Source organism: Monodelphis domestica, chromosome 1 (genome assembly GCF_027887165.1).
Source record: "Monodelphis domestica isolate mMonDom1 chromosome 1, mMonDom1.pri, whole genome shotgun sequence".
Taxonomy (NCBI): domain Eukaryota; kingdom Metazoa; phylum Chordata; class Mammalia; order Didelphimorphia; family Didelphidae; genus Monodelphis; species Monodelphis domestica.
Window position 1 is genome coordinate 515325569 of NC_077227.1, and position 25275 is coordinate 515350843.

General features: G+C 35.9%; 1 protein-coding gene across 4 annotated transcripts in view; it reads left to right on the forward strand.

Moving 5' to 3' along the window:
* The window catches only part of SELENOI (selenoprotein I), a 51722-nt gene that overhangs the window by 12961 nt on the left and 13486 nt on the right, over positions 1–25275 (forward strand). For all 4 annotated transcript variants that reach the window (XM_016427980.2, XM_007507818.3, XM_016427981.2 and 1 more), the window contains 6 exons: positions 12081–12149; positions 14026–14134; positions 16002–16076; positions 17383–17645; positions 18229–18337; positions 21858–21906. In XM_016427980.2, coding sequence (XP_016283466.1) covers positions 12081–12149; positions 14026–14134; positions 16002–16076; positions 17383–17645; positions 18229–18337; positions 21858–21906 — 674 coding nt within the window. The remainder of the gene's footprint in view (positions 1–12080; positions 12150–14025; positions 14135–16001; positions 16077–17382; positions 17646–18228; positions 18338–21857; positions 21907–25275) is intronic.

Genomic DNA, 25275 nt, shown 5'->3' on the forward strand with positions numbered 1-25275 from the left:
TGCCTTTGCACCATTTTTTCCCTATCATTGTGTATGGGAACTTTCAGTACAAAAACTCTCTCCTTTGATACAGATCTGTAATTTGAAGAGATTTGAAGAGCAAGTGTATTATTGTAAATAGCAATTTAACCCAGATCTTCCTGATTCTAAGCTGTCTGAGGCACCAGTGATGTCAAACTCAAATAGAAACACCATACATATGAATTCCTGCTAGTTGCATAGTGACTTAGAAAACCATTTATTACCATTATCTAGATTCTATTGCATTTTAACTTATTTGTTAAATATTTCTAAATTACATTTAAATCTGGTTCTGGTTGAACTCAGGAGCGTTGCCTCCTGTACATGTTTGAGACATCTTTACTATGCTATGCTGCCTCTCATGTTTATTATTTGAGAATTCTATCCCTTTGTGGTTGCCAAAAATGTAAAGATTAAAATTAATATACAATAACTAAGTATATTTTATACAGTTTTATTACTGTATTATTAAAACCTAAAGCAAAGAACAGCCTGAATTCAGCCCAGTCACAGACAAACCATGGGGACGCAGGAAAAGGGAATTTTGGGAAATACTAAGGGACTTCTGGGGGATGAAGTCCAAAGGCTCAAAATCTCCATTTATACAAAACATTAATACACTGATAGACTAATAAAATGGGCTGCTTTTCTAGTTGCATGTAGTAACCTGGACATTTACCTTTCCATTGTGACTGATTTCTCTTATATTACGGTTAGTTTCACCAATGAGATTTTATAGTGTTCTTGGGTTTGGGGCAACTAATATACTGTCATTTGTGAATTGGAGAATTTGGAGAATTCAGTCATTAAACATTTATTAACTACCCACTGTGTGCTAGAACCAGATTCTCAACTTTGAAGTCATTTTTGGCTCATCTCTGCACTTTAAAAAAAAATTATTATTAAAATCTTTTTAAAATTATTTATTTTTAGCATTCTTTTTAAATTTTGAGTTCCAGATTCTCCCATTTCCTCCAGTCCTTCCCCCCCACACTGAGATCAGTTTTACTTGTGAAATCATGAAAAACATTTCCATATTAGCTATATTTGAAAAACAAGCAAGAAAAATAAAGTGAGAAAATCATATTTTAATTTGTACTCAGAATTCATTAGTTCTCTCTCCAGAAGTGGATAGCATTTTTTAAAAAATCATGAATCTTTTGGAATTGTCTTGGATCATTGTATTGATCAGAGTAATAAAGTCTCTCATTATTACAATATTGCTGTTTCATGCACAATGATCTCCTGGCTCATCTCACTTCACTTTTCATCAGCTCATATAGGTCTTGCCATACATGTTTTTCTGAAATGATTCCCCTAAGTTATTTCTTATAGCATTCCATCACAATCGATTATATGTCCCAACTTATTCATCCATCCCTCAATTTATTGGCATCCCCTTGATTTCTTATTCTTTGGCACCACAAAAAGAACTGCTATAAATATTTGTGTACATAGGTCTCTTTCCTTTTTTCTAGGATCTTTTTGCAATCACCTAATAGTGATATTGCTGAGTCAAAGGATATGTATAGTTTGTAGCCTGTTAAGCTTAGTTCCCAATTGTTCTCCCAAATGATTGGACCAGTTTAGTACTCTTGTCAATAATAGTTCATTGTGCACTCATTTTCCCCCCATCCCCTCCAACATTTGTCATTTCTGATAGTTTAGAGTTGTTTTGATTTGCATTTCTCTAATTGATAGAGATTTAGAGCATTTTCCACAGCATCTCTGCACTTTCCATCATATCTATCCATATCCAGGCAGTTGTCTACTCCTGTAGATTATTCCTTTCCAGCACCTCTCACAGATGGGCCCCCCCTTTTTTTTTCTCAGCTGCCATCTTATCACTTTTCACTAGGACTATTGCACTAGCTTCTTACTAGGTCTCTCTTTCTCCAGGTTCTTCCTTTTCTGTGCACCTTTCACAAAGCATGACGTGACTATGTCTCAATTCTTTTAGAATAGAATACAAATTGTCTGACCATAAGCCTTTAATGGCAGATTCCACTCTACGCTTTTAGGCTAATTATTCTTGACTGCCCTTTCCTCAAAACAATCTAGTTAGACTGGACTGCTGCTCTCCCTGTACACAGCATTTCATCTCCTGTGTCTGCTTAGAGTGGCCCTCCACTGTCATCTGTGACTCTCTTGTTCCTTTCTTAGCTCAACTCAAAAGCTACTTTCTACTTGAGGCTTTCCTCTAATCCCTGCAATTATATTTGTTTATCTTTTGTATTTACTCTTGTGCATATTGTTGCCTCTCCCCACTCCCCTCCTCCAGTAGATTGAAGTCCTTGAGTACTAGGGCTGGATTTCACTTTATCTTTGAATTCTCATCTGTGATTAGTATTCTATGAATGCTTTACCTGGAGCTAGTACATCTAAGAAGTAGGATCAGGGATAAGAAGATAATTGGTTTGAGGGGAAGGGAGAAATTCTTCTGTGAGACTACTGTCTCTTAAATGTTTGTACCTTTGCCCCTGACATTGCCTTGCTGGCAGAAGGGATTGATACACTCTACACTGATAAGAAACAATTTGCTCTCTGACTCATGCTGATTTTGCTCTCTTTCAGCATAAAGGCTTTTGATAAAAGATGTTTTGAGGTCAGGTTCTCATTTCCATTCTCTAATATTCTGGGCTTTTAATTCAGGGACAGTGGTCTTTTTTTTTGTATTTTCAGTTTTTGGCTTAGTGCCTTTTACATTACTGGTACTCAGAGAATATTAGTTGAAAGCTCGAACTGAATTTTCTTATATTCTCCACAGAAAATGAAAAAGTGATTAGTAAAATAGCCAATAGCCTTGTCCTTCATATACCTGAACAGAGTAGGTTAGACAGTGACTGTTTCATTCATTCATTCATTCTGCTATGTGTAAAGCTTGGGCTTAAAAGCTTAAAAGCTTAAAAGGCATGCAAAGAATAAGATATATTTCCTGTCCTATTGGAGCTTATACTCTAATAGGAGAGAGGACACACAAATAACTATTACATTTAATGTGAGGTACAAGGTGTGGTTCCCCTCCCCCCCACCCCCCCCAGGAGACAGAGATTACTTTTGAGGGACTTAAAGAAGGTTTCATGGAAGAGATGACCTTTAAGCTGGACTTTGAAGGAAGATAGAAATTGAATAAACAGAAATGGAATAGGAAGGATCTTCTTGGTAGAGGTAATAATAATATGAATGAAGATTGGAAAGAGTTGGGTGTGTTGGAAAACCCAGTTGAATAAACCTGCCTAATTTGTTTGTAGCCTTTGAAAAGATAGTAGTGGAGAAAGGGACAAAATAAGGGGAAGAGAACAAGCAGGTACTATGTGCTAAGCACTGGGCTAAGTGCTTTAGAAATACTATTACAATAATTCTTCATAACAACCCTATGAGGTAACTTCTATTATTATCTTCTTTTTTATAGTTAAGAAAACTGAGGCAGATAGAAGTTTGACTTGCCCAAGATCACACAGCTAGTAAGTGTCTGTGGTAGAATTTGAACACATCTTTCTGACCTTCCAGGCTAAGTGCTGTATCCACTGCACCACTTAACGAAGGGAAGATTAAAAAGGTAGTAAAGATAAATGGAGCTAAGTGAGAGGATCTTGGCTGTTAGGTGAAGGAGTAGGGACTTTGGTAGATATTAGAGAGACAATGTGGAATGCTGGTCAGAGGAATGACATGATCAAAACTGTAGGAGGATTTATTTTGGCAATAATGTGTAGATTGTAGAGGGAGTGTGGGAGGAAAATGGAGGAGACTGATCAATTACAATATTACAATATTCCAAGAGAATAGTAATGGAGCCATGGGATGTACAGAGGCATTCAGGAAAGACTAGTACCTTTGTTGTGAGATGTGAGGACTTGCAGAACCCTTTTCGAGACTGCTTTCTTCCTTTGGTGTTTCTGTGCCGCCCAGTTTTCACTTGTGGCTCTAGGAGGCTGTAGCATGCCTAGTGGCCACACTCTGCTAAATCATCTAGGCAAGCAGACTAATTTAGATCAAGAGTAATCAACAGGCTTCAACCCCATGAATGAGTTAGGGGAATATTTACCCTAGACATGTGAAGACTTCCCTGGTAGAATGTGCAGATGAGAATACTTTGTTCCGGTGGCTGTGAAGGAGGCTGAAGCAGGCACTATGGAGTGCTTAGAGCTTGGTTAGATATTGAAAAAGCCAAGGTCATCTACTGCATCCCAAGTGGTCAGCTGTTATCTTGACTTCTGTCTTGCTAGTAGACTGTGATGACTGGAAGACAGAGAGGCTTATGGATGACTTTGTGCAGCTCTGCCTCACTTAAATCCAATTACTTGAGAGTCAAAAGACATCACCAGTGATATCATTTTGGTCCTCTTTCAGTATGAAGGACAATAATCAACAAATGAAGCCTTGAATTGGGATAGTGATAGTAAGGATGGGGGGAGTAGGGGATAATTCCAGCAAGTTCTAGAAATAGATATTATAGAGATAGAAACTAGGATTTAGGAAATGATTTAATGTTGAGAGGTAAGGATATAATCAAAGATGACTAAAGTTTCTAGGTTGGGTGGTTAGGATGATAAGTAGTGATATTTTTTAAAAATAGACAATTCAGGGGAGAATATTTGGTGGGAAAGATTAGTTTTGGTTTTAGATTATTGAGGTTGAAACATAGAAATATTGGAAATTCATATCTGGAACCTAGAAAGAAGTCAAAGCTGAAGAGTGAACTTTTTATAAGCATTGAGTTAAATGAAGCCATCACCACCAATAGAAATTGATTAACTTATTCCTCAGTTAAGGAGTTGAAAGTATGTTACTTGTTATTCAAGGAGACAGTTATTTCTAAAACACAAAACCAAATAGTATATGCTCAGAAATGCTGAACATTTAATCATAATGCTCTGGAGGCTTCCTAATTGCTATAGGCTCCAGGGTTTATACATTTTGGGGTTTTAGCACATCCCCCAATAGTTCCACAAATATTTGGAGAGGAAAAAAAATTAGTATTTCCTCCACAATCCAAGAAAGGAAATAACAGAGGACTTTATGAGAATGTAACTATGTAGCAAGTAAGCTCTTATAGTGTAACAGTAAATTTTGTGCAGTTGAAGAAAGATATGTTCTAGCCTATGTAGAGGATTTTGATTTTGATTTTCCATATTGAGACATGTGAGTATAGACATGAAGTTATCACAATTTTTAAAAGGTATTTTATCTTTTGGCATCATTTCTTGACTTAGCCTCCAGTTATTATTCATTTTTAATCTTTTTGTGTGTGCCAATGTGAAGTTAACAATATACCATAAATGGATAAAATATAATGTTCAGAGCACTAATATTTTGACCATAACTTAATTTTTTTTAAATAAAATATCTTGAGAAGTGGCAGGGCTTCTCTCCTTGGAGATTTTCAAGCAGAGGCTGTATGACTTCTTGGTATAGACATGTTAGAGTGAAGGCTTTCCTTTGGTGTATAAGTTGTGCTAGATGGCCACTGAAGTCCCTTCCAAATCCCAAATATTGTGATCTGATATATGTCAGGCACCGTGTTAAATGCTTTACAGATAATCTCACTTGACCCTTTATAAGCTTTGTGACATAGGTCCTATTATTATTCTTGTTTTGCATTTGAGGAAACTGGAGCCGACAAGGTAAGGTGACTTGCTCAGGGTCATAAAGCTAGTAAATGTCTGAGGCTGAATTTGAACTTGAGGTTCTGATTTACAGATTCAACACTCAATCCACTTTGCCCCCAGTTGCCTTACAGCTCACTCAAGGAGCTTTCATTCTATGGAGAAGGCAAAATATATATAGTTTGTCCTCCAAATCTTAGTGCAGTTTTAGACTTCAATAAGTTAAGATTTGAGGGGGATACCCTATATATGTTTTATATTACACATGTGACATTTATATAGTATGTTTATGTATACATAAATGATATGTATATAGCTTAAGATAATGTACCAGTGAATGTAAAAACCTTTATTACTTGATTACTATGTGAGAAGTGGCCTAGTGTAGCCAGCTTTGAACCAGGAACACCTGTGTTCAAGTCATGCATGCCTTTGACTCATCTTGGCTCTACCTATTAAAGCAAGTAAAAATGCTTAGAGTAGGAAGATGAGGCATTGTGTTTGAAAAATAACAAGGAGGCCAGTGTCACTATATCACAGAGTATGTAAGAAGCAATAAGATGTAGAAAAATAGGAAGGGGTCTAGATTTGTTTGGTTTCCAAAGTCAAACAAAGGATTTTATATTTGATCCTAGAGGAGATAAACCACTGGAGGGAATTGGGGTGGGGGTTGGGGCATAGGATATGATCAAACCTGCACTTTAGGAACATCAATTTGAAAGCAGAAAGATGAACTTGAGTGTAGGAAGAGACTTGAGGCAGCAAGATCATTCAGCAGCTGTTGTAGTAGTCCATCTATGAAGTGACAAGAGGCTGTCTGCACCCAGGTGACATGAGTGGCAGAGGAGAGAGAAGTGGGAGTATGCTGGAGGTGTTAAGAAGGTAACATCAACAGATTTTGATCAGTACTGTATGAGGAATGAAAGAGAATGAAAAGTGGAAGATGTATGAGGTTGTCAGTGAGCCGTGTGACTTAGGAAGATAGTGGTACCTCCTCTAGTAATGGGGAAATTAGGAAAAAGGGAGAGTTTGGGGAAAGACAAATTCTGTTTTGGACATGTTGAGTTTGGACTGGACATCTAGTCTGAGATATCTAAAAGTCCTTTGGATTGCAGGTGGGGAGGTAGATGAGGACTGATTAATAGATTTGAAAAATCATCAACATTGAATCATTGAGACCATCCGAGCTGATGAGATCACCAAATGAAGTATATAGTGATACCTGCCTTAGGACAGTCTTGGGGGACTCTCAAAATTAGCTGATATGAAATGGATGAAGATGCACAAAGGAGACAGGGAAGGAACAGACAGGTATGAGGGAAACCAGGAGAGAACAATAATATAAAAATCTAGGAGAGATTTTCAAGGAATAGAGGGCGATTGACATAGTAAGACGCTGCAAAGAAGTAGAGGAGAATGAGGAATGAGAAAAGGCTGTTAAATTTGTGATTATGAGATTGTTTCATAACTTTGAAGAGAGCTATGGGAACCACTGAAGATTTTTGAATAGCAGAAAAACATGATTATTTTATTGGCCACACTGTCAGCAACTCTGTACAAAATAAAATGTAACTTTTCAAGGAATCATATGTTCCCCATACCTGGCTGACAACATCTTGAGTAGTGAGGGGTTAGTAGTAATGCTTTTGTATTGGAGGAGACATTTTTATTGGTGAGAAAAAAAGTGATCATAAGCAAGTCAATTAACAGCTCACTTCCTCAGTTGTCTAACAGTTATAGATCTTAATGAGTTGTGGAAGTTTCCTCTCTTGTAGTTCTTTACATCAGAGAAAATAAAAGCCTATAGCTAATAATAATGATAATAATAATAATGAACGTACACACTGCTAGTATAATTTTTCAAGAACTCAATTTTACCTCTACTCCATGATGAACTGTTAGGCTGCTAGGTGGTGCTCTAGGAGCATTGGGCCTGGAGTCAAGAAGACTTAGCTATCTGTTAAGTTCAAATCTGGCCTCAGAAACTTACTAGCTAATATAACTGGGCAAGTCAATTAACCATCCAGTTTTTCTTCTGCAAAATGAACTGGAGAAGGAAATCAATAATTTCACCAAGAAAACCCCAAAAGGGAGGGGTCAAAAAAAGTTGACCAGGACTGAAAATTACTCATTTATATCTAACCTAAACATCTAATTTTTAGTGGCAGCATGGTGTAGTTGAAAGAATGTCACACATTTATATAATATGTGAACAATATATAAAACTTTATAATTCATTTCATTTTGTTTGCTACTATTTCCTTCATTTCTGTCTCTGATGAAGAGGGGGCCTTCTATATATCTCATATATCATTTTCTCCCCTCTTTTCTAGAGGTTGTTTCCACTATTATCTCTATTCACTATTTGTTCTTCAACCTCTTTGTGTAATGGTTCTTTCTCTGCTACTTCCTATGACTCCCCCATCCTTGGCAAAAATAAAACCAAACCAGCAAAAACTCAACAAAAACAAACTCCAGCAAAAACCCAACAAAAACAAACTCACTAGATCCAACTCTGCTTTTTGGCTGTTGGCTTATACTAGTATTGCCTTTACTTCTTATAGACTCCTTAAAAAAGCTATATATACTTGGTTCCTTTCCCTTTCAGATAAACTCCTTTTAAAAAAAGCTGTCTATACTTGGTACCTCCACCTCCTCTCATTTTTTTCCTCCTCCTCTTCTCCTCTTCCTTTTCCTCACTCTCTCCCCTTCCTCAGTTCTCTACATTCTGTCTTCTTTCTTCATCATTCTATTGAAACTATTCTTTCCAAAGTTATCACTACTCTCTTGACAGATCTAATTTTCTCAATCTTCACCCCCCCCCCTTTTTTTTAAACCCTTACCTTCCGTCTTGGAGGCTCCAAGGCAGAAGAGTGGTAAGGGCTAGGCAATGGGGGTCAAGTGACTTGCCCAGGGTCACACAGCTGGGAAGTGTCTGAGGCCAGATTTGAACCTAGGACCTCCCATCTCTATACCTGGCTCTCAATCCACTGAGCTACCCAGCTGCCCCTAGGACCTCCTGTCTCTATGGCTCCCAATCCACTGAGCTACTCAGCTGCCTCCTATCTTCATCCTTTTTGACTTGCAGCATTTCACACTCTTGATTACCTCCTCCTTCTGGATATTTCCTACTCTTGGTTCTCATGACTGAGGAATGAAGGAGTCATAGTCTTGCCTGGACATTTCCTTAAAATGGAGAGTATAGGAAGAATTGACCAATCAGAGGAAGGGACCACAGGGACAGATGGATCTTCCAGGGTGACAAGACTTCTGGGAAATGATGATGGAAACATCCTCCTGGGTGAGAAGGCTTAAAAATAAATCTTCATTTGGTAGTATATCACTTCACTTACCCTTGTAACTCCCTTACTCAATTAACTTCAGTGCCTTCCTGTTATTTCCAGTTTCTTTCTCTCTTTCTCCCTCCCTCTCTTTTTCTCTCTCCCTCCCTCTCAGTTTCTTTCTCTTCCTCCTTCCGTCTCTCTTCCTCCCTCCCTCCCTTCCTTCTTCTCTTCCTCCCTCCATTCTTTCCTCTTTCCTATCTCCTCTTCCCCCTTTCCTCTACTTTGTCTCCTCTCTCTCTCCCTCCCTTTCTTTAGTATTCTTATTTACCTTACATCCACTCATATTGGCCTACCTCCCTTTTGGGTGTCCTGCACAAGTAGAATCCTCCTTCCTTACCTCTGACTCTGAGAGTCTTAGCTTTTAAAAACTTAGTAAAAGGGCAAATTTTTGCTGGAGGCCTTTTCTGGCCCCTCCATGCTTTGCTATCATGCTTCACTAACCTTTTTTCTTTAACCTTGAGAATCTTCCTCCCATTTCTTTGTTCTCCAAACATCCACTTTGAGGAAGGACCAGGCCAGTGCTTGAACTACCTTCTCCTTTTGCTTCTATAGCTCCTCTTTCTCATTATGAATTACTTCTGGGGTCTTTGTTTTGGAGAAAGCCCCAAGCTGGCCCTTCTTCATTCCTTGCCAACTCTGCTTCTGTCTCTCTAGACTTCACCACCATACTGCCATCTTGGTATCTCCTCCTATCCCATTTTCAACTTCCTCTCATGGGTAGTCCGAGTATGACTTTTTAATCTTCATTTTACAAATAAGGATATTTGAGGCTCTCAAGAGATTTAATTTAATAATTTGTTCCAGTTTACATTGCTAGTAAAGGACAGAAGAAGAGAGAAAAGGATCAGTCTCTCCTGACTCCAAGTCTATTGGTTTTCTCCACTATATTAGCCACTCCCTCCCTCCTACCCTCCCTCCCTCCCTCCCTCCCTTCCTTCCTCCCTCCCTCCCTCCCTTCCTTCCTCCCTTCCTTCCTCCCTTCCTTCCTTCCTCCCTCCCTCCCTTCCTCCCTCCCTCCCTTCCTTCGTTCCTTCCTTCCTTCCTTCCTTCCTTCCTTCCTTCCTTCCTTCCTTCCTTCCTTCCTTCCTTCCTTCCTTCCTTCCTTCCTTCCTTCCTTCCTTCCTTCCTTCCTTCCTTCCTTCCTTCCTTCCTTCCTTCCTTCCTTCCTTCCTTCCTCCCTCCCTCCCTCCCTCCCTCCCTCCCTCCCTCCCTCCCTCCCTCCCTCCCTCCCTCCCCTTCCCTCCCTCCCTTCCTCCCTCCCTCCCTCCCTCCCTCCCTCCCTCCCTCCCCTTCCCTCCCTCCCTTCCTCCCTCCCTCCCTCCCTCCCCTCCCTTCCTCCCTTCCCTCCCTCCCTCCCCTTCCTTCCTTCCCTCCCTCCCTCCCTCCCCTTCCTTCCCTCCCTCCCTCCCTCCCTCCCTCCTTTTCCTCCCTTCCTCTGTCCCTCCCTCCCACCTTCTCTCTTTCTGTCTCTCTCTCCCTCCCTCAATCAGGGCTTGCTTGACCTGAGACCTCAGGGAGGGAGGAGACCTTTGACCAACTCAACCCACCCTGGTCCTCACTTGGGTGGCCTTGTCCCACCTCTTACTTCTCTGTCTCTTGACTTTACTTTATTTGGCTCCTTTCCTTCTTCCTCCTTCCCCCAGGTAGAGTAGGACAGGGTCAATTTACATAATGTGAAAATCTCTTTACTTATAGGTATGTGAGAATGGGTCAATTAGGTAAAGTTGGAACTGTGTGTATAGTATTCCATTATTTTCATAAACCATAATTTGTTTAATCATTCTCTAATTGAGCTAAACCCCTTTAGATTCCAGTTCTTCTTACAACAAAGAAACACTCCAATTTTTTTTTCTTTTCAAATGGGCCCTTTGCACTTTTATTTCTGTTGGAGTATAGGCCTAATAGTGGTATTTCTGGGTCAAAGGATACACAGACTTTGGGTGACATGTTTTCAAATTACCTTTCAAAATAGCCGAACTAATTCACACTTCCGTTATTAGCACAACAGCGCACCTATCTTCCCACACCTGTCCAAAAATTGCCATTTTCCTTTTTTGTCATCCTTTTCAATCTGATAAATGTTTGGTAGAATCTAGGAGTTGTTTTAATTTTTTACTTCTTTAATTCTTAGTGATTTTGAACCTTTTTTTCTTATAGCTTTTCATAGCTTGGGTATCTTCCTTTGAAAACTTCATGTACATATGTTTTGATCATCTGTTATATATATATTACATATTCCTATATTTACTAGCATTCTTATATATTTAAATCATTCCTTGTATGTTTTGTATATCAGACTTTCATCAGAAAAGGTTACTACAAATCTTTACTGCATTACTGCAAATCTAAAGGGAAGTTAATTGCTTCCCTTTAAATTTTAAGTATAATGATTCTGGGGTGCAAAAACTTGAGAGGAAAGTGTACATATTCTCCTTTACTAAATAATTGAGTTATATATAAAAAATTGACATGGACTCTGACCTCAAACTTTCTGCTTAAAATAGGTGAGAAAAGTTGTAATTAAATGTATAAACATGTCAGATTTTATTGTTATACAGACAAATAAGTGTAAAAGTGAAGTGAAAGGAAATCTGATTGAGTGATTGTGGAGGAAGTATAGATTACAATAGGTGTATTCAACTATAGGTTGAAATTAGTAGAAATAAATAGTTTTCCTTCTCTTAGGCAGTTGTACCACCTACTCTCTTACACCCAACTCTAGCCTAGGTTAAAAATGGGAGTTGTAAGCCTAGAGTTGTGGTTATGGTGTGTGTGGCCCATCATGGCAGGTGCTATAGAAAACAGAAGTATGGGCATCAGAGATGATCTGGTAGAACTAAATTATATTGACTTATTTGGACATTTTTTCCATTAGTAATTTCATTGCCCATCTCTGCCACAGTCTTTTTGAGGTGGAGGAAAGAATATAGATTTTTATCATAGTTGTAAATTAAAAAAAAATAAAGTCATTCTTGCTTATTTTGCTGTTTTTATTTACAAAATACCATTCAATTTTGGGATGAGATGAGGGTTGAATAATATTTAACATAATATTCAGAATAGGCAGAAGAATAACCCTCTGAAAGTGCTAATCATTTTTCTCTTACAGTACAGGGCTGTGGATACCAATCCGCTCTCTTTGTATATTATGCACCCATTTTGGAATGCTATAGTAAAGGTAAGACTATTTTATATTTCTAATTTGTGCTATAGATTTTACTAGACAATTTCTGTATCAGCAGAAAAGATTCTATTTGGGAGATTTTAAAGTTGATTACTTTTAAGATGATAGGAAACATGTATATTCCTATATTTCACTTGGCTTTGTTTTCCATATTAAAGTGATCATGAGTTTTAAAATTTAGTCTTTAATTTTTTAAACTGAGTATTAGGATCCTTAGGAATCCTGGAAACAGACTGCTAAGCTCTATGCTTATTGGTAGCTGTGAGTGGATTCTAGGAAGAGTTGATCTCCATATTCTGATTTATCTTGCCATATTCTTTCCTAATTAGCTTTTTAAAGAATTACCATAATGCTAGAGTGAGACTGAATTATTTCATTAGAGTCAGTAGCTATAAAGCAAATACCAAAGTGGGGCTTGTTTTTAGATTTTTTTGTTTTGTTTTTTTCTTTACTTCTTAAAGTGGAATGATGGGAATCATGCTATAAAATAACTTAAAAGAAGATAACCCACCTGCATATTCCTACATATTAAAGAAGGATTATCAGAGATAAAGTTTAGACAACTCAGTTTTCAAGGATTAATTTTATTTGCCAAATTGGTCTGAAGTGGCATTGGGGAGCAAGGAATATTATGTCTCCTCTAATATGACCAGTGATTTGATAGGTATGAGTGAAAATGCAACCAATGCTAGAAAAAGGTGGCTGGGGAGGCTGGGTCATTCTTATTTATTTGATTCGACTCTAATTTTCACTTATTTTACCAGTCACTTTGGCTTTTACTTCTACCATTTCAGTTTTTTCCTTATAACTTATATTGGTATTTTTTCCTTTGCCCTTTCTTTGAGATTCTTAAGATATCTCAGCACTCTAAGGATCTAGATACTCACATAATCTATACCCCAGTGCCACTCTTACCCCAATTTTAGAATGAAAATATGGCTGAAAATACTAATTTGTATGTAGGTGGATAAACAAGCCATTCTGTCCTGCATTATGCTTATATCCATTAATGGTTGTTTCTCTGCCTGTTCACTTAAGAATTTGTCTGTGACATTTACTTAAAGATAGGTATGATATCCCACCTCTAATTGATGCATAGGGGCTTTTTCCCTATAAGCTACAATCCTATGAAATTGTTTTTATGTAATTTTTTTGGAATTTATGCTTGTGGGTGACTAGTAAAGTAATATTTCCATGTTTTCTGATAGAAAAATTTCATATACAATTAAGAAAGTAAAAAATGATTTTGTAATTGTGGGACTTACGTTTGTGCTTCATTATAGAACTTTTAAAAGTTTCTTCCATGTTGCTTTCCTTTGATTTTTTTCTGGGCATAATATCTTTATTGGGCATGTTTTCTCTGTGCTTAGCATGCTTCTCATTTGCTAAGTAGCATGTTATTTCTATTATAAGTCAAAGAAATACTTCTTTGACTTAAACAAAATAAAAGTTTCTTCCATTGAGGGGGAAAATATTCTACCTATCTCTGTAGGTATTCATTAGAACAGTGGTCATATTATCATATTAAGTACCTTGAAGTCATTGGGAAGTTTTACATTGGTATAAAGTGAAGATAATTTTTACTGCCTTTCTTGTGCCCCAGCCCTTAGCTGTATCTTTTGGGGTCATAATGTCTTTTGATTTACCCAGTGAGTGAAATCATATTACAAAGAGTGATAGGAAGGCAGTTTGAAATAACAATATTATTCATAATTAAAGTTCTAATTGTATTAAGCCTACAAAGTTCATATAAATTGAAGGACATTTCTAAATTATTTTTAAAATTAGTGTTAATTATAATCATAAATTTGTATAATGTGTATACATTGCACATCTTTTTATGTTGACTTTTTTTTTTTAATGAAAATAGATTTTCCCTACCTGGCTGGCTCCAAATTTGATAACCCTATCAGGCTTTCTGTTGCTTATATTCAATTTCTTACTTATGGCCTACTTTGATCCTGATTTTTTTGCATCAGGTAAGACTGTCTTGTACTCTAAATTTGAAGTATTTATGTTGAAAAAAAGAAACCAATAAGAATACCCATCTAAAAAACCTTCCATACCCTTTAAGTCCCTACAAATGTGTTTATTTCCTGGTTCGATTTAAGATGTAGATTTTTTAAAATGATAAATTATGTCAGAGTTTAATGCAGATTTTACATGTTATTATGAGAGAATTTTATAATGACTTCATTGGGTTGAGCAATCATAGTCACAGAGACTAACTTTAAATTTAGTTTAATAGAGATTCATAAGAGCATTTAAAATTCTTGGTTAATGCCTGGAATTTATATTTCCTTTTGCAATATGTAACAGAGTGATAATTTATATCATTAATATATATTGACCCTGAGGTACTTCTACTACAATATCCCAACACACCTAAATAATCAGAAAAAATTTCTTATTCTTTGAAAATGGATAATGCATGGCTATCTCTCTAGTAATCAGAATATTTTAGCAACCAGAATTGGTTATTCCTAAACCCTATCCTATGAAACTTACTGTAATTTATGTTTAAGAAGGAATTAAGTTTTTATATTTAATAGAATCTCAAAGCTAAAAGAACTGTTAGAGATTATTTAAGGATGCATCATGGCATAGTGAAATGATTGCCAAACTAGTATTCAGAACCTAGTTTCTAATACTGTGACCTCAGGCAAATCATTAGCACTTTACCAGACTCTTTATTCATTTGTTAATCAGAGAAAATAATACTAGTCCTAGCTAACCTCAGAGTTGTTATGAAGATAAAATATGTTGATGTATGTACTTTGAAAAAATTCAAATTTCTATACCAATATAAGGTGGTATCAGGTCCTCTTTGCTATATTATGGCCATTTAAGAAATTTCCCTGCCTTCCTTCCCTCAAACATTGAGCCTTCTTGTATCAAAAACTAGCCAAGTGACTGAGGATGATAGTGATTGTAAAACTGCCTTTTTTTTTTTCCAAGAGTAGGGAGATATACCTTTCTGTTTTCCCAAAATGCTTTACTTGTGTAGATGGGGAAATTGAGGCCTAGGAGATTTAACTTACTTTCCCCAAATCCCATAGCTGATTGGTGACAAATATGGGACAGATATGTTCTTTCTATATTCTACCAAAAAAAAGTGAAGCCAAAATATTTCCATTTGCTTTGAGGTCCACATAGTACAAAGTACAAATATTTTTGGTTTATTATATTAAATATTGTGATTGAAAAGAGTAGAGTCAGTAAATGTTTGCCATGCTGATATAAGCAATAAAGCCCTGAAACTATTATATTTAGTTGAAATGCGGAGAATCTATGCATTCCATGTGCACATTGTTTTGGGTTTTTTTGTCCCAATAAAAGCAGCTTTTAGGACAAAATGGAACTAGTAGTTTAAGATAATAAATGCATTGTGATGTAGAGGAAAAAGAACTGGCTTTAGAACCAGGAAGATGTGAGTTCAAGTTCTATCTTTGACATATCTTGCCTGGGCAAGTTACTTAAACTCAGTACCTCAGGAAGCTCTAATTGAAGAATTGTTACCAATATACATTAATTGAAGTAATTTCTTATAAATTACAGAATTGGACCTCCCCTCTTCCCCTAAAAAGAGAAAGAAAGAATGATATGTGATAATAAATGCTTGTCAAATGGAGAAGCAGGAAGAGGACCAGGATTATACCTTATTCTGTCAGTTTATTAGGAAAAAAACTAGACAACCTTTTAGAATTTACATTTTGGCATGGCAATTGATATTTGTTACATATCTGACATTATTTTTACCTTAATTCATTAATGGATGCAATTTTTATTGAATATTTCTGCTGTGGTAAAAGTTACATCTTAAATAGCATGTCTTTCGCTTTTCAGCACCAGGTGGAAAGCATGTACCTGACTGGGTTTGGATTTTAGTGGGCATTCTTAACTTCGTTGCTTATACTCTAGGTAAGATTCTATTAATCAGGAACAAGACGATTATTCTTTTTCCTTAACTATCTATATTTTTCCTTCATTGAATTAACTCTTCCACCCCATTAATCACATTTAATTCATATTTTCTGTGCTCAGGCTCTAGTATTTTAATGTTTGTAGTAAATAGGGCCTCAGATATTGCTCAAATAGATTATAGATACTGAAGAGTAAGGAAGAGAAAACTGTGGTTCTGACTCCCAACTGTAATGACATTTATTTAACAATTACTTGGAAAGCTGACTGTTTATAAGGGAATCATGATGCCTCTTGAGATGTCTGTTAATAGTTATTAGACATTGCAATAAAGTACAGAAAATTTTGTTAATGTATACTTCACTAATTCTGCATTTTATAATTTGGATAGATAAAGGTGGACTGAAAATAAGACCGGTAAATAGGAAAAGTGATTGTCAAGCAGAGATTTGCTATCAGAGAATAAACTGGCTTTTTAGTACTGTAAGAGTGTCCATTTACAGATTAAAAAAATATGATGACAGGAGTTGTAAGAGTTTAAAGTTCCTGGTGCTAGTTGGGCTGGTAATTTGTTAAACTAATTATCATTTTAATCTCTTCATTAAAGCTAAAACTCTGGTAGGCATTTATTAAGTGTGTTCTGTGTGCCAGCCAATGAGGATCCAAAAACAAAAGTAAAACAGTCCCCACACTGAAGAACCTTACAACTTGGAGGGAATGTCTCATGTGGAGCAGCTTGTGCTGAACTAGGGATTTTGAGACAAGGAAGTGAGAATATATTCTAGGTATGGGACATAACTAGTACAAAGCCACACAGCAGGAGATGTGCCAAGGATGAGGAGCAGCAAGAAGATAACACTTAGCCTAGGTACCATATAAACATGACAGCCATAAAATTGGAAGCCTTAAGACGTATTTTGGTTTTCATATATTCAAGGAGGTCTAAATAATTCTAGAGTTTAGTTAATATGTTCCTCATACCTTTGGGAGAATTGCTGGTTAAACTGGTGGTGATTCGAGTACTTGACAGCATTTTTTATGGAAGATTGGTTTTTTCCTTCAGATATGGTTTTTCATATTCTTGTTTAATTTTCATATTATACTTTTTAACCACAGGTAACACATTTCATATTTGAGTTCATAAGTATTTTAATTCTAAGCATTAAAGGCCAGATTTTCATACTAGGTAGAAATATGCCCCAAATTATTAACCCCTTAGTAATATATCTGATTTTTTTATTGACTTCATAATGAAAAATTCTATTTACATATGAACATTTTGATTTTCCCCCTGTTTTTATTCCAGATGGTGTTGATGGAAAGCAAGCTCGTAGAACTAACTCCAGTACCCCTTTAGGAGAATTATTTGATCACGGACTAGATAGTTGGTCATGTGTTTACTTTGTAGTGACTGTATATTCCATCTTTGGACGAGGATCAACGGGTGTCAGTGTTGTTGTTTTATATATCCTCTTATGGGTAGTCTTGTTTTCTTTCATCTTGTCCCATTGGGAAAAGTATAATACAGGAATTCTCTTCTTGCCATGGGGATATGACATTAGCCAGGTGGTAAGTTGATTTTTTTTGCATTAGTTTCCTTAATGTTGCTGATAAACATTTTTAAACCCCTATCATTTCTTTTACTATATGAATGATGTGATTCAAGTTATCTTTGCCTATCCAGTTTCAAATGTATCTATGTAGTCTTTTTTATTACCCTGATGCTTTCACTGAGCAGAAGGCTTTATTCCTCTTCTTATATATAAATTTGGTTTGAATTCACTCATTGTTTTGAAATCCAACTTTATTGATCTATCACTCTACTTATCTCCACCTAAAACTCCAATTAGGAAATAGGTGTATGTTTTAGGGGAGAAGTGGTTAAAAATATGATGAATTTATCATCTTATAATTTAACCACTTAAGATATTATAGAGATGTTCTAGATAGCTGTCAATGAAAATTGTCAGGTTGAATTTAAAAACGACTTTGATTTTAAATGAAAAAAAAAGGCTTGTAACATTTTAAGATTTAGAGTCCTGCTCTTATTTTTAATAAAGCTTTTTTAGACATGCTTCAGAAAACAAAACTGACTTGTCAACTTTCTAGCTTTTAATTTTTCTCTATGCTTTTGTGTGCACTTTCCTTTCAGACTATTTCTCTTGTCTACATAGTGACTGCGATTGTGGGAGTTGAGGCCTGGTATGAACCTTTCCTGTTTAATTTCTTATATAGAGACCTATTCACTGCAATGATTATTGGTAAGAAGCTCCATGTTAAAGCCTATCTTAACCACCACCTCTTTGTTAAAAGCCAGTGTTTCTTTATTGAACATGTATTATCCCTGAATTAAAGACAAAAATTAGAAAAATGTATTAAAGATGTACAGTTTTCATAGAATCTTAGCTTATTTAAGACAACTGGTACCACCACCAACACAAAAACAAATAGATTCTTTGTATTTAATGTACAAAACCAGATTAATTTAAATCCTTGACTAAGACTAGATTAGTTTGAAAGTAGTTAATCTATTTTTTTACCCTAGTTTTTATTGCTGAAGAGGATTTAGGTGAGGGAAAGTTAATGTGTTCCTGATACCTTTGTTGAATTTTAAGGCCACACTTATTTGTACTATTAACTCTAAAGATGTTTTAGATATTTTAATTGTATATCTCTTCTAAAATTCAGGTAGATTTTCCTTTCTTCTCTGCCGTTATGAAATAATTCAGGTGCCCCTTGTGCAAACTGCACTTTGAATACTTTGAGGCAGAAAGACACATCTTTAGGATATTTCCTTAGTTGCTTATTGTGAAGGGGAATTTCTTTATTTTAACCTAATTTTAATTTTTATACTTTCCTAAAATAACCAAAACGCGTTCTGGGAAAAGACCTTTTCTATTAATGTAACTGCTTTCTTTCATAATCTGCTCTTTGACAAAACATTTGAGTGCCTATGGTGATTGGATAACCTTTACTGGATGACTTTTAATTGTTTGCTTTTTTCCCCCCTGAACTAAATCAGTGTTAATTAAGCAGTTCATCTTATTGAAGATAGTATTTTTACATTAAGTTTTAAAGATCAAAATTTAAGACCATTTAGCTTGTGAGCCACATTTCTGAATATTAAATAGCTCCATTCTAGGAGAGGCCTCTAGTCACATTATCTTTTTAATAACTTATGTAGATTAACCTTACCCTTAATCAATGTATCTCCAAATAGCCAGTCATTTTTATATTGCATAATTTATGGGCTAGATCTTCCTCCTTAATGGCTTAATGATGGAAAACAAGTAGCTTACAGGTTAATGGAGGATGAAAAGATGTTGGTTAGAATGGGTGGGGCAAATTACTAGCTCTTTTTTTCCTCAGAGTGAAGATTGCTTCTCCCTCTATGGGCTATTCTTCAACTTTTTGCCTCTCTTTTGCCTTAACTACCCCTCCTTCCTGATATCTACTCTTTATTATACCTCTCCTTTGTTGACAGCAGTTTAGAATGTGTTTATACTGGAGCAGGGTACATCTGCCCATTTTCTAATTAGATATACTGAAGAGTAAAGCCTTTCTCCAACTACAGAGTAGTGACTCTTTGTGAAGGGAAAGGATGTCACATAAGAATATGGAATTTTACTTTTTCTATCATGTCATGCCTATAAGTCACCAAAATGTTTTGGAAATACTAATGTGTTAGCAAATAGAAACTGAAGGAATCAAGTCAAATAAGCATTGGAGTAAAAATAAAAATTAATGGATTGAGATTTACTCACAGGCTGAAGAAACTATGATTATCCTAAAGTTGTGCACATGCTAGACCATATTATGTTTGCCCATTTATGAATAGATGATGTGGGTGGTGCATCAAAGGTAAAATTTGGTTATGATATTTCTAGTCATAAAACTTATGAAACACTATATTGTATATAAAAATAAAGCAAAAATAGAACCCATTGCAAGCTATGTGTTCTGAATGTAGGTTAGGAATTATAACTACAAGGCATTCAGATGATAATATAATTGATAGTTCTTTAGATGTCATGTGTCTTTTTGATAAATTTTCCATTAGTTGAGTTGCATACATTCTTTTAGCTGGCCATTAAGAGTAATTTAAATTTTTTATTTGTGATCCCATTTTGAAAATCATTTGTAGTATTTTGTTAGTGTTTCGATTTTTTTTATATACTGGTGCCTCATCATATCATTGTCCCTGTTTCCATATTTCTGGACTACATTATCACTGAGAATTTTGACATTTATTAGACCCTTGAGAGAATCCCCATGAAAGAGTGGTGCAGAAGGGCAGGTCATGTGAGAAATGTCCTCAGGTATGTGTGGAGAGGGGGAGGGGAGTAGTCCCCTTCAACATGCATTCATAGGTTCGCCAACATGGTTCTAGTCCCTGCTTACTCTGTTTCCCTGTAACTTTGTGATGATGCATATGTCACTCAGCTGTCCCAGAACTCAGTACATCCATCTGTGAAATGAGGGAGAAAGACTAGGTGACTTCTAAAGAAAGTCTCTTCCAACTCTAAATCTATGAGCCTGTGACCTTATGATGTTGGTTTTGGGTGCTTTTTTGGCTTGGTGCTTTATTGAGATTTTTTTTGTTCTTTACATCAGCATTAAAAATTTGCTCACTTCTATTTGTATTCTATATCAGAAAAAAGTTTTACCTTGTTATATATCATGCAAAGGAATTAAAAGGAAATTGGTGTCCAAGCAGATAGTGGCCTTTTGTGTTTTCAGTCCAAAAACAATTTTAAAAACATTTTGAATACTGCTCTGTGCCTAGTACCTAGTACTATGGGACTATAAAAGAAATAGGTATTAGAAATAAGTCCAGACTATACGGTACCTACAAAGTAGCCAAGTACTGTCTTCTCCCCATCACTCCTTGCCTTCCTGCCTCTTCACCTCTTTCCCACTTTGTGGTTGGAAAAGAGCATGGTTATTGGGGTATAATATTTGTACATGAGAGGCACATTGACAGACATTGGTTGTTGGTGGCAGAACTAAGGCTTACTAAGCAATATGCCCTTACATGTTACTTTCTCTCTTGTTGGTGCATTTTTGCCAACTTAAAGTTTTATATTAAAAATGAAACTGGAAATACCTGAGGAGGTATTTGAGATAAATGTATAAAGTTTATGAAGTGTGACAGCTGAAGGAGAGAAATTAGAGTAGAGGTAAAAGGTCAGGGGAAAGTTTTTTCAAGGCAAGTGACACTTGTGGAGAAGAATCCTATTTAGAAAACTACTTTCTTTTTTCTCATTGATAAAATATTGTTCAGAGGTCTTTTCCTTATCAGATCATGGATGGGACTCTGGGTTTTTGAAGAGTATGACTAGAGAGTAGAAATTCTCACAGATAGTACCAGGGTGAAAAGGTTTTGAACAAGATCAACTGATGGATTGATTTCCCTGCAACAGTCAGGCTAACTAAATTCAGAGGTTAAATACTGAGCAATGAATTTATTTTGGCCATAGCAATTCATGAAACAATTTACTAAGGCCTAGAAACTGTTGTTTCCCCTGTCAGAGAAGGGATTCTTAAACAAATGAAATCAGAGCTCTTTGAAGTAAGTAAATTGTAAGCAGGAATCATGCCCTATTTAACTTTGTTATATATTTTGAGATATATAACTTTGAGAGGTATTGCAGTGCCTGGCATTGTGCTTTGTACATAAAGTAGAGTAAAAAGATTTGTTAATGATGTAAAACTTGTTCAACTGCTTCCATTGCCATATTTAAATGAAAATTTATAACTTAAAATATCTTTCCCTTTTAGGATGTGCATCATGTGTGACTCTGCCAATGAGTTTATATAACTTTTTCAAGTAAGTTTTTAAAATATACATATATATTTGAGGGGAAAGGAATTTTAAGAATACTAGCATGGATCTACTTAAATAAATTTTATTTGTTATCCTTTTCTTTGACAAGAGGCAGTTTGCCTTAATGAATAGAAGAAAGCTGATCTTGGAGTCAGGAAGACCTAGGTTCCAGTCCTGATTCTGATACCTAGTGACTGTATGAATCAAAACAAGTCACCTAACTTCTCAGAGGCCTAGGGAACTCTCCAAGACTAGCAAGTGTAGAGAAGATGCTAATATGCATTCCTCACCAGGAACATCTTCTACCAATTAATTCCTAGATTTTATTCAAAATAATTTTTTCTTCATGGAATTTATGATCATTTTTAAAAGCATAAGGCAACTATACTTTGAAATCCCAAAACTATCTTGGGAAAAGAAAAAAATGACAGATTTCCCCCTCGCCCCCATATGTTTTATAATATCGCCCTTGTGTTTTTTAAGAGGCCATTTATGGGGGTAGCTAGTAGCACAATGGATAAAGCATCAGGCCTAGAGTCAGGAGGATCTGGGTTCAAATGTGGCCTCAGATACTTCCTAGTCAGGTGATCTTGGGCAAGTCACACTTAATTGCCTAGCCCTTCTCACTCTTCTATCTTCCAATTGAAGCTAAGACAGAAGGTAAGGGTTTAAAGAAGAAAAAAAGGCTTATGGCAAGGCTGACAATTATTTCATAGAATCATATAGCTTCATACAGCTGGCTGGGACCTTCAAGGTCCTTCAGTCCAATCCTAACATTTGATAGATGAAGACCTAGAGAGAGATTAAGTGGCTTTCTTAGAGTGAATATGGAACTCCTTTAGTTCCTCCTTTTGTCTTTTATCCAAAATTGTTTTTTATTTGTCAGTGTTCTTAGTATTAGTCTTTGAATCAAATTTTAAAGAGAAATTGTGCACAACATTGCTCTGACATGTTTTGATTTTTCTTCACAAATTTGGGCACACTTGGAATTGGTAATATGTTTAATAAAGCAGATTTTGGAAATATTACTATGATGTGTTGAAGAGGAAAGGCTTCCAGCCACCTGGTAAGGGCCACTTTACCAGAGTTCTTTTTGGTAGAGAAAGGAGAGGAATGTGTGATTTTGGAATCTGACCTGAATCAAAATCCTACCCTGATGCTCACTGTCTTTGTTACTATAAGCAAGTCATTTAACCTCTTCATCTTGGGTGACCTCATCTGTAAAACAAAGAAGGTTGGATTAGATGATATCTTTCAGTTCTAATTCCTGTGATTGTTTCCTGGGGGGAAAGTGATATAGAGAGGAGGAAGGGAAAAGTGGGAAAGAATAAAAGGTACTAATGTTGCTTTGTCACCCAGAGGTTTTTATGAGGCTTTGGTATCATACCTGTAGGTTGAAAAATACTGAGGTTATAGACTTCAAAGAATATTCAAGAAGAAAACCTTAGAAGACTACCTTCTAGCTCTTCCTTTACAGTGTAGATAGTGGAGATGAAGAAATATATGCCTTAGCAATATCTTAGAGCTATGTGGAACTTTAGATATCATCTAGTCCACCTCCCAGATGGATTCCCAAGATTTAGAAAGATAGCATGATTTTCCTAAGGATGCTGTTAGTGCCACAAGCAGCACTAAAATCTATGTCTTTTGGTTTGCAGTTTAATGCTCTTTCCCCTCTCCATACTGTTTGTGACAAATTTTAGAATTTTGAGAGCATGAAGAACAAATTTTTTCATATCAAATGTTGACACTTTACCTGTATAGGGACCAAGCTTCCTTAATGTGAAACAAAATTTTTCTCTATCTTTAACTTCATACAATGTCTCCACATTGGTCTTTAAAGGGTCACTCATAAAAATACTTTGCCATTCTTGGCAACAGATGTCTACTTACCAATCTCAGAGAAATGTTTTGGGGGTGGGGTTTGCATGCATCTCTGTTGAACTGAGCATGTTCATAACCCTTCCAGGCTTTGAGGACTTTAGCCTTGGAGACATGAGACATAGCTTTAAACATGACACTATCCATGTTAAATGTTTACTGATACTGATAGTGGTAGCTATAACTTAAGGAGAAACCTCTTTTTAAAAAAGAATTGAAAAGTAGGCTCCAAGTAAAGATAAGTCATTGTATTGGTTGATAAGAGATTACAGGATCATAGATTTAGAGCTGGAAGGGACCAAATGCAATTCCCTTTACACTATATTGTGATGCCTCCTGATCAAGAGTTTCAGATGAACGGAATGCCCATTTAATGTATTTCTTGGCTTACTATTTGCTGTATTTTTTCAAATCGTAGGTTAAAAGGGTATCTATATCTGATTTAAACAATTGACCAATAGGAAGAAAATTTGGTCTTTAATTTGGCCATAAATATCTTCTTGCTGTGATTCAACAGGTTAGTAGAATGGAATGCTTTTGAATTCCATTTTCTCAGAGCTGAATATTAACCAAAACCTTTATTTCCTGTTTTTTTATAAAGATATCTGACATTTATTTATATAATACTTTAAACTTTTGCGGAGCTCTTTATATATACATTGTCTCATTTGATCCTTAGAGCAAACCCATGAGATATAGGTGCTCTTACTAGCCTCATTTTATAAAAGGAAACAGGCTCTCAGAGAAGATAAAGCAACTTTTCCAGGGGCACATAGCAAGTATATATCTGAGAGAGGACTGGAACACAGATCTCCCAGCATGGGATCCACTATGTATTGTATTGTTTTTATGTAATATTTTGTATGTGGGAAGTAAGCATTTTGTAGAATTAAAGTTTAGGGAATTATACTTCCTTTGCATTTATCTGTCAAACTATTAACTGTTGACTCATGCCTATTTTCTCATCTCTAAAATCTTTTTTGATTTATATGCAAAAGGGGGGGGTATCCTTTAGTAGAAACTTGAGAAGAGAACTAGGGGCTATTTTTTATAGCAGACTATTTCTTCAAAGGTATAAAAATTCTACTGTATTTGTTAGATTTTTTTAAAAATTGATTTAGTAGAATAAGATGAAAACTGAGAGAGAACAAGAAAACTTTGTGCTTCTTATGTGTACATTAAAATTTCATAAGACTCAGTGACAGTTATAGCTAAGGGAAAAACTTTGTTAAAAAATCTTTTGAGTATTAACAAAAATGATATAAAATAGAGATACTTTATTTTACTAGTCAGTGTTTAAAATGTAAACTCAGGGTTTTCTATTAATGGTGAGATTTTTCCTAAGGTTCCTACCCAAGAAATACTGTAGTTGTCTTGGTGAAATCGAGAGCAGTGCAAAAGAGATTGGTCTAATACATACACATGGGGAAAATAGTGGATTAAAAACACATTACATAGATCAGCATTTCTTAGACTTTTTGGTCTTAAGAT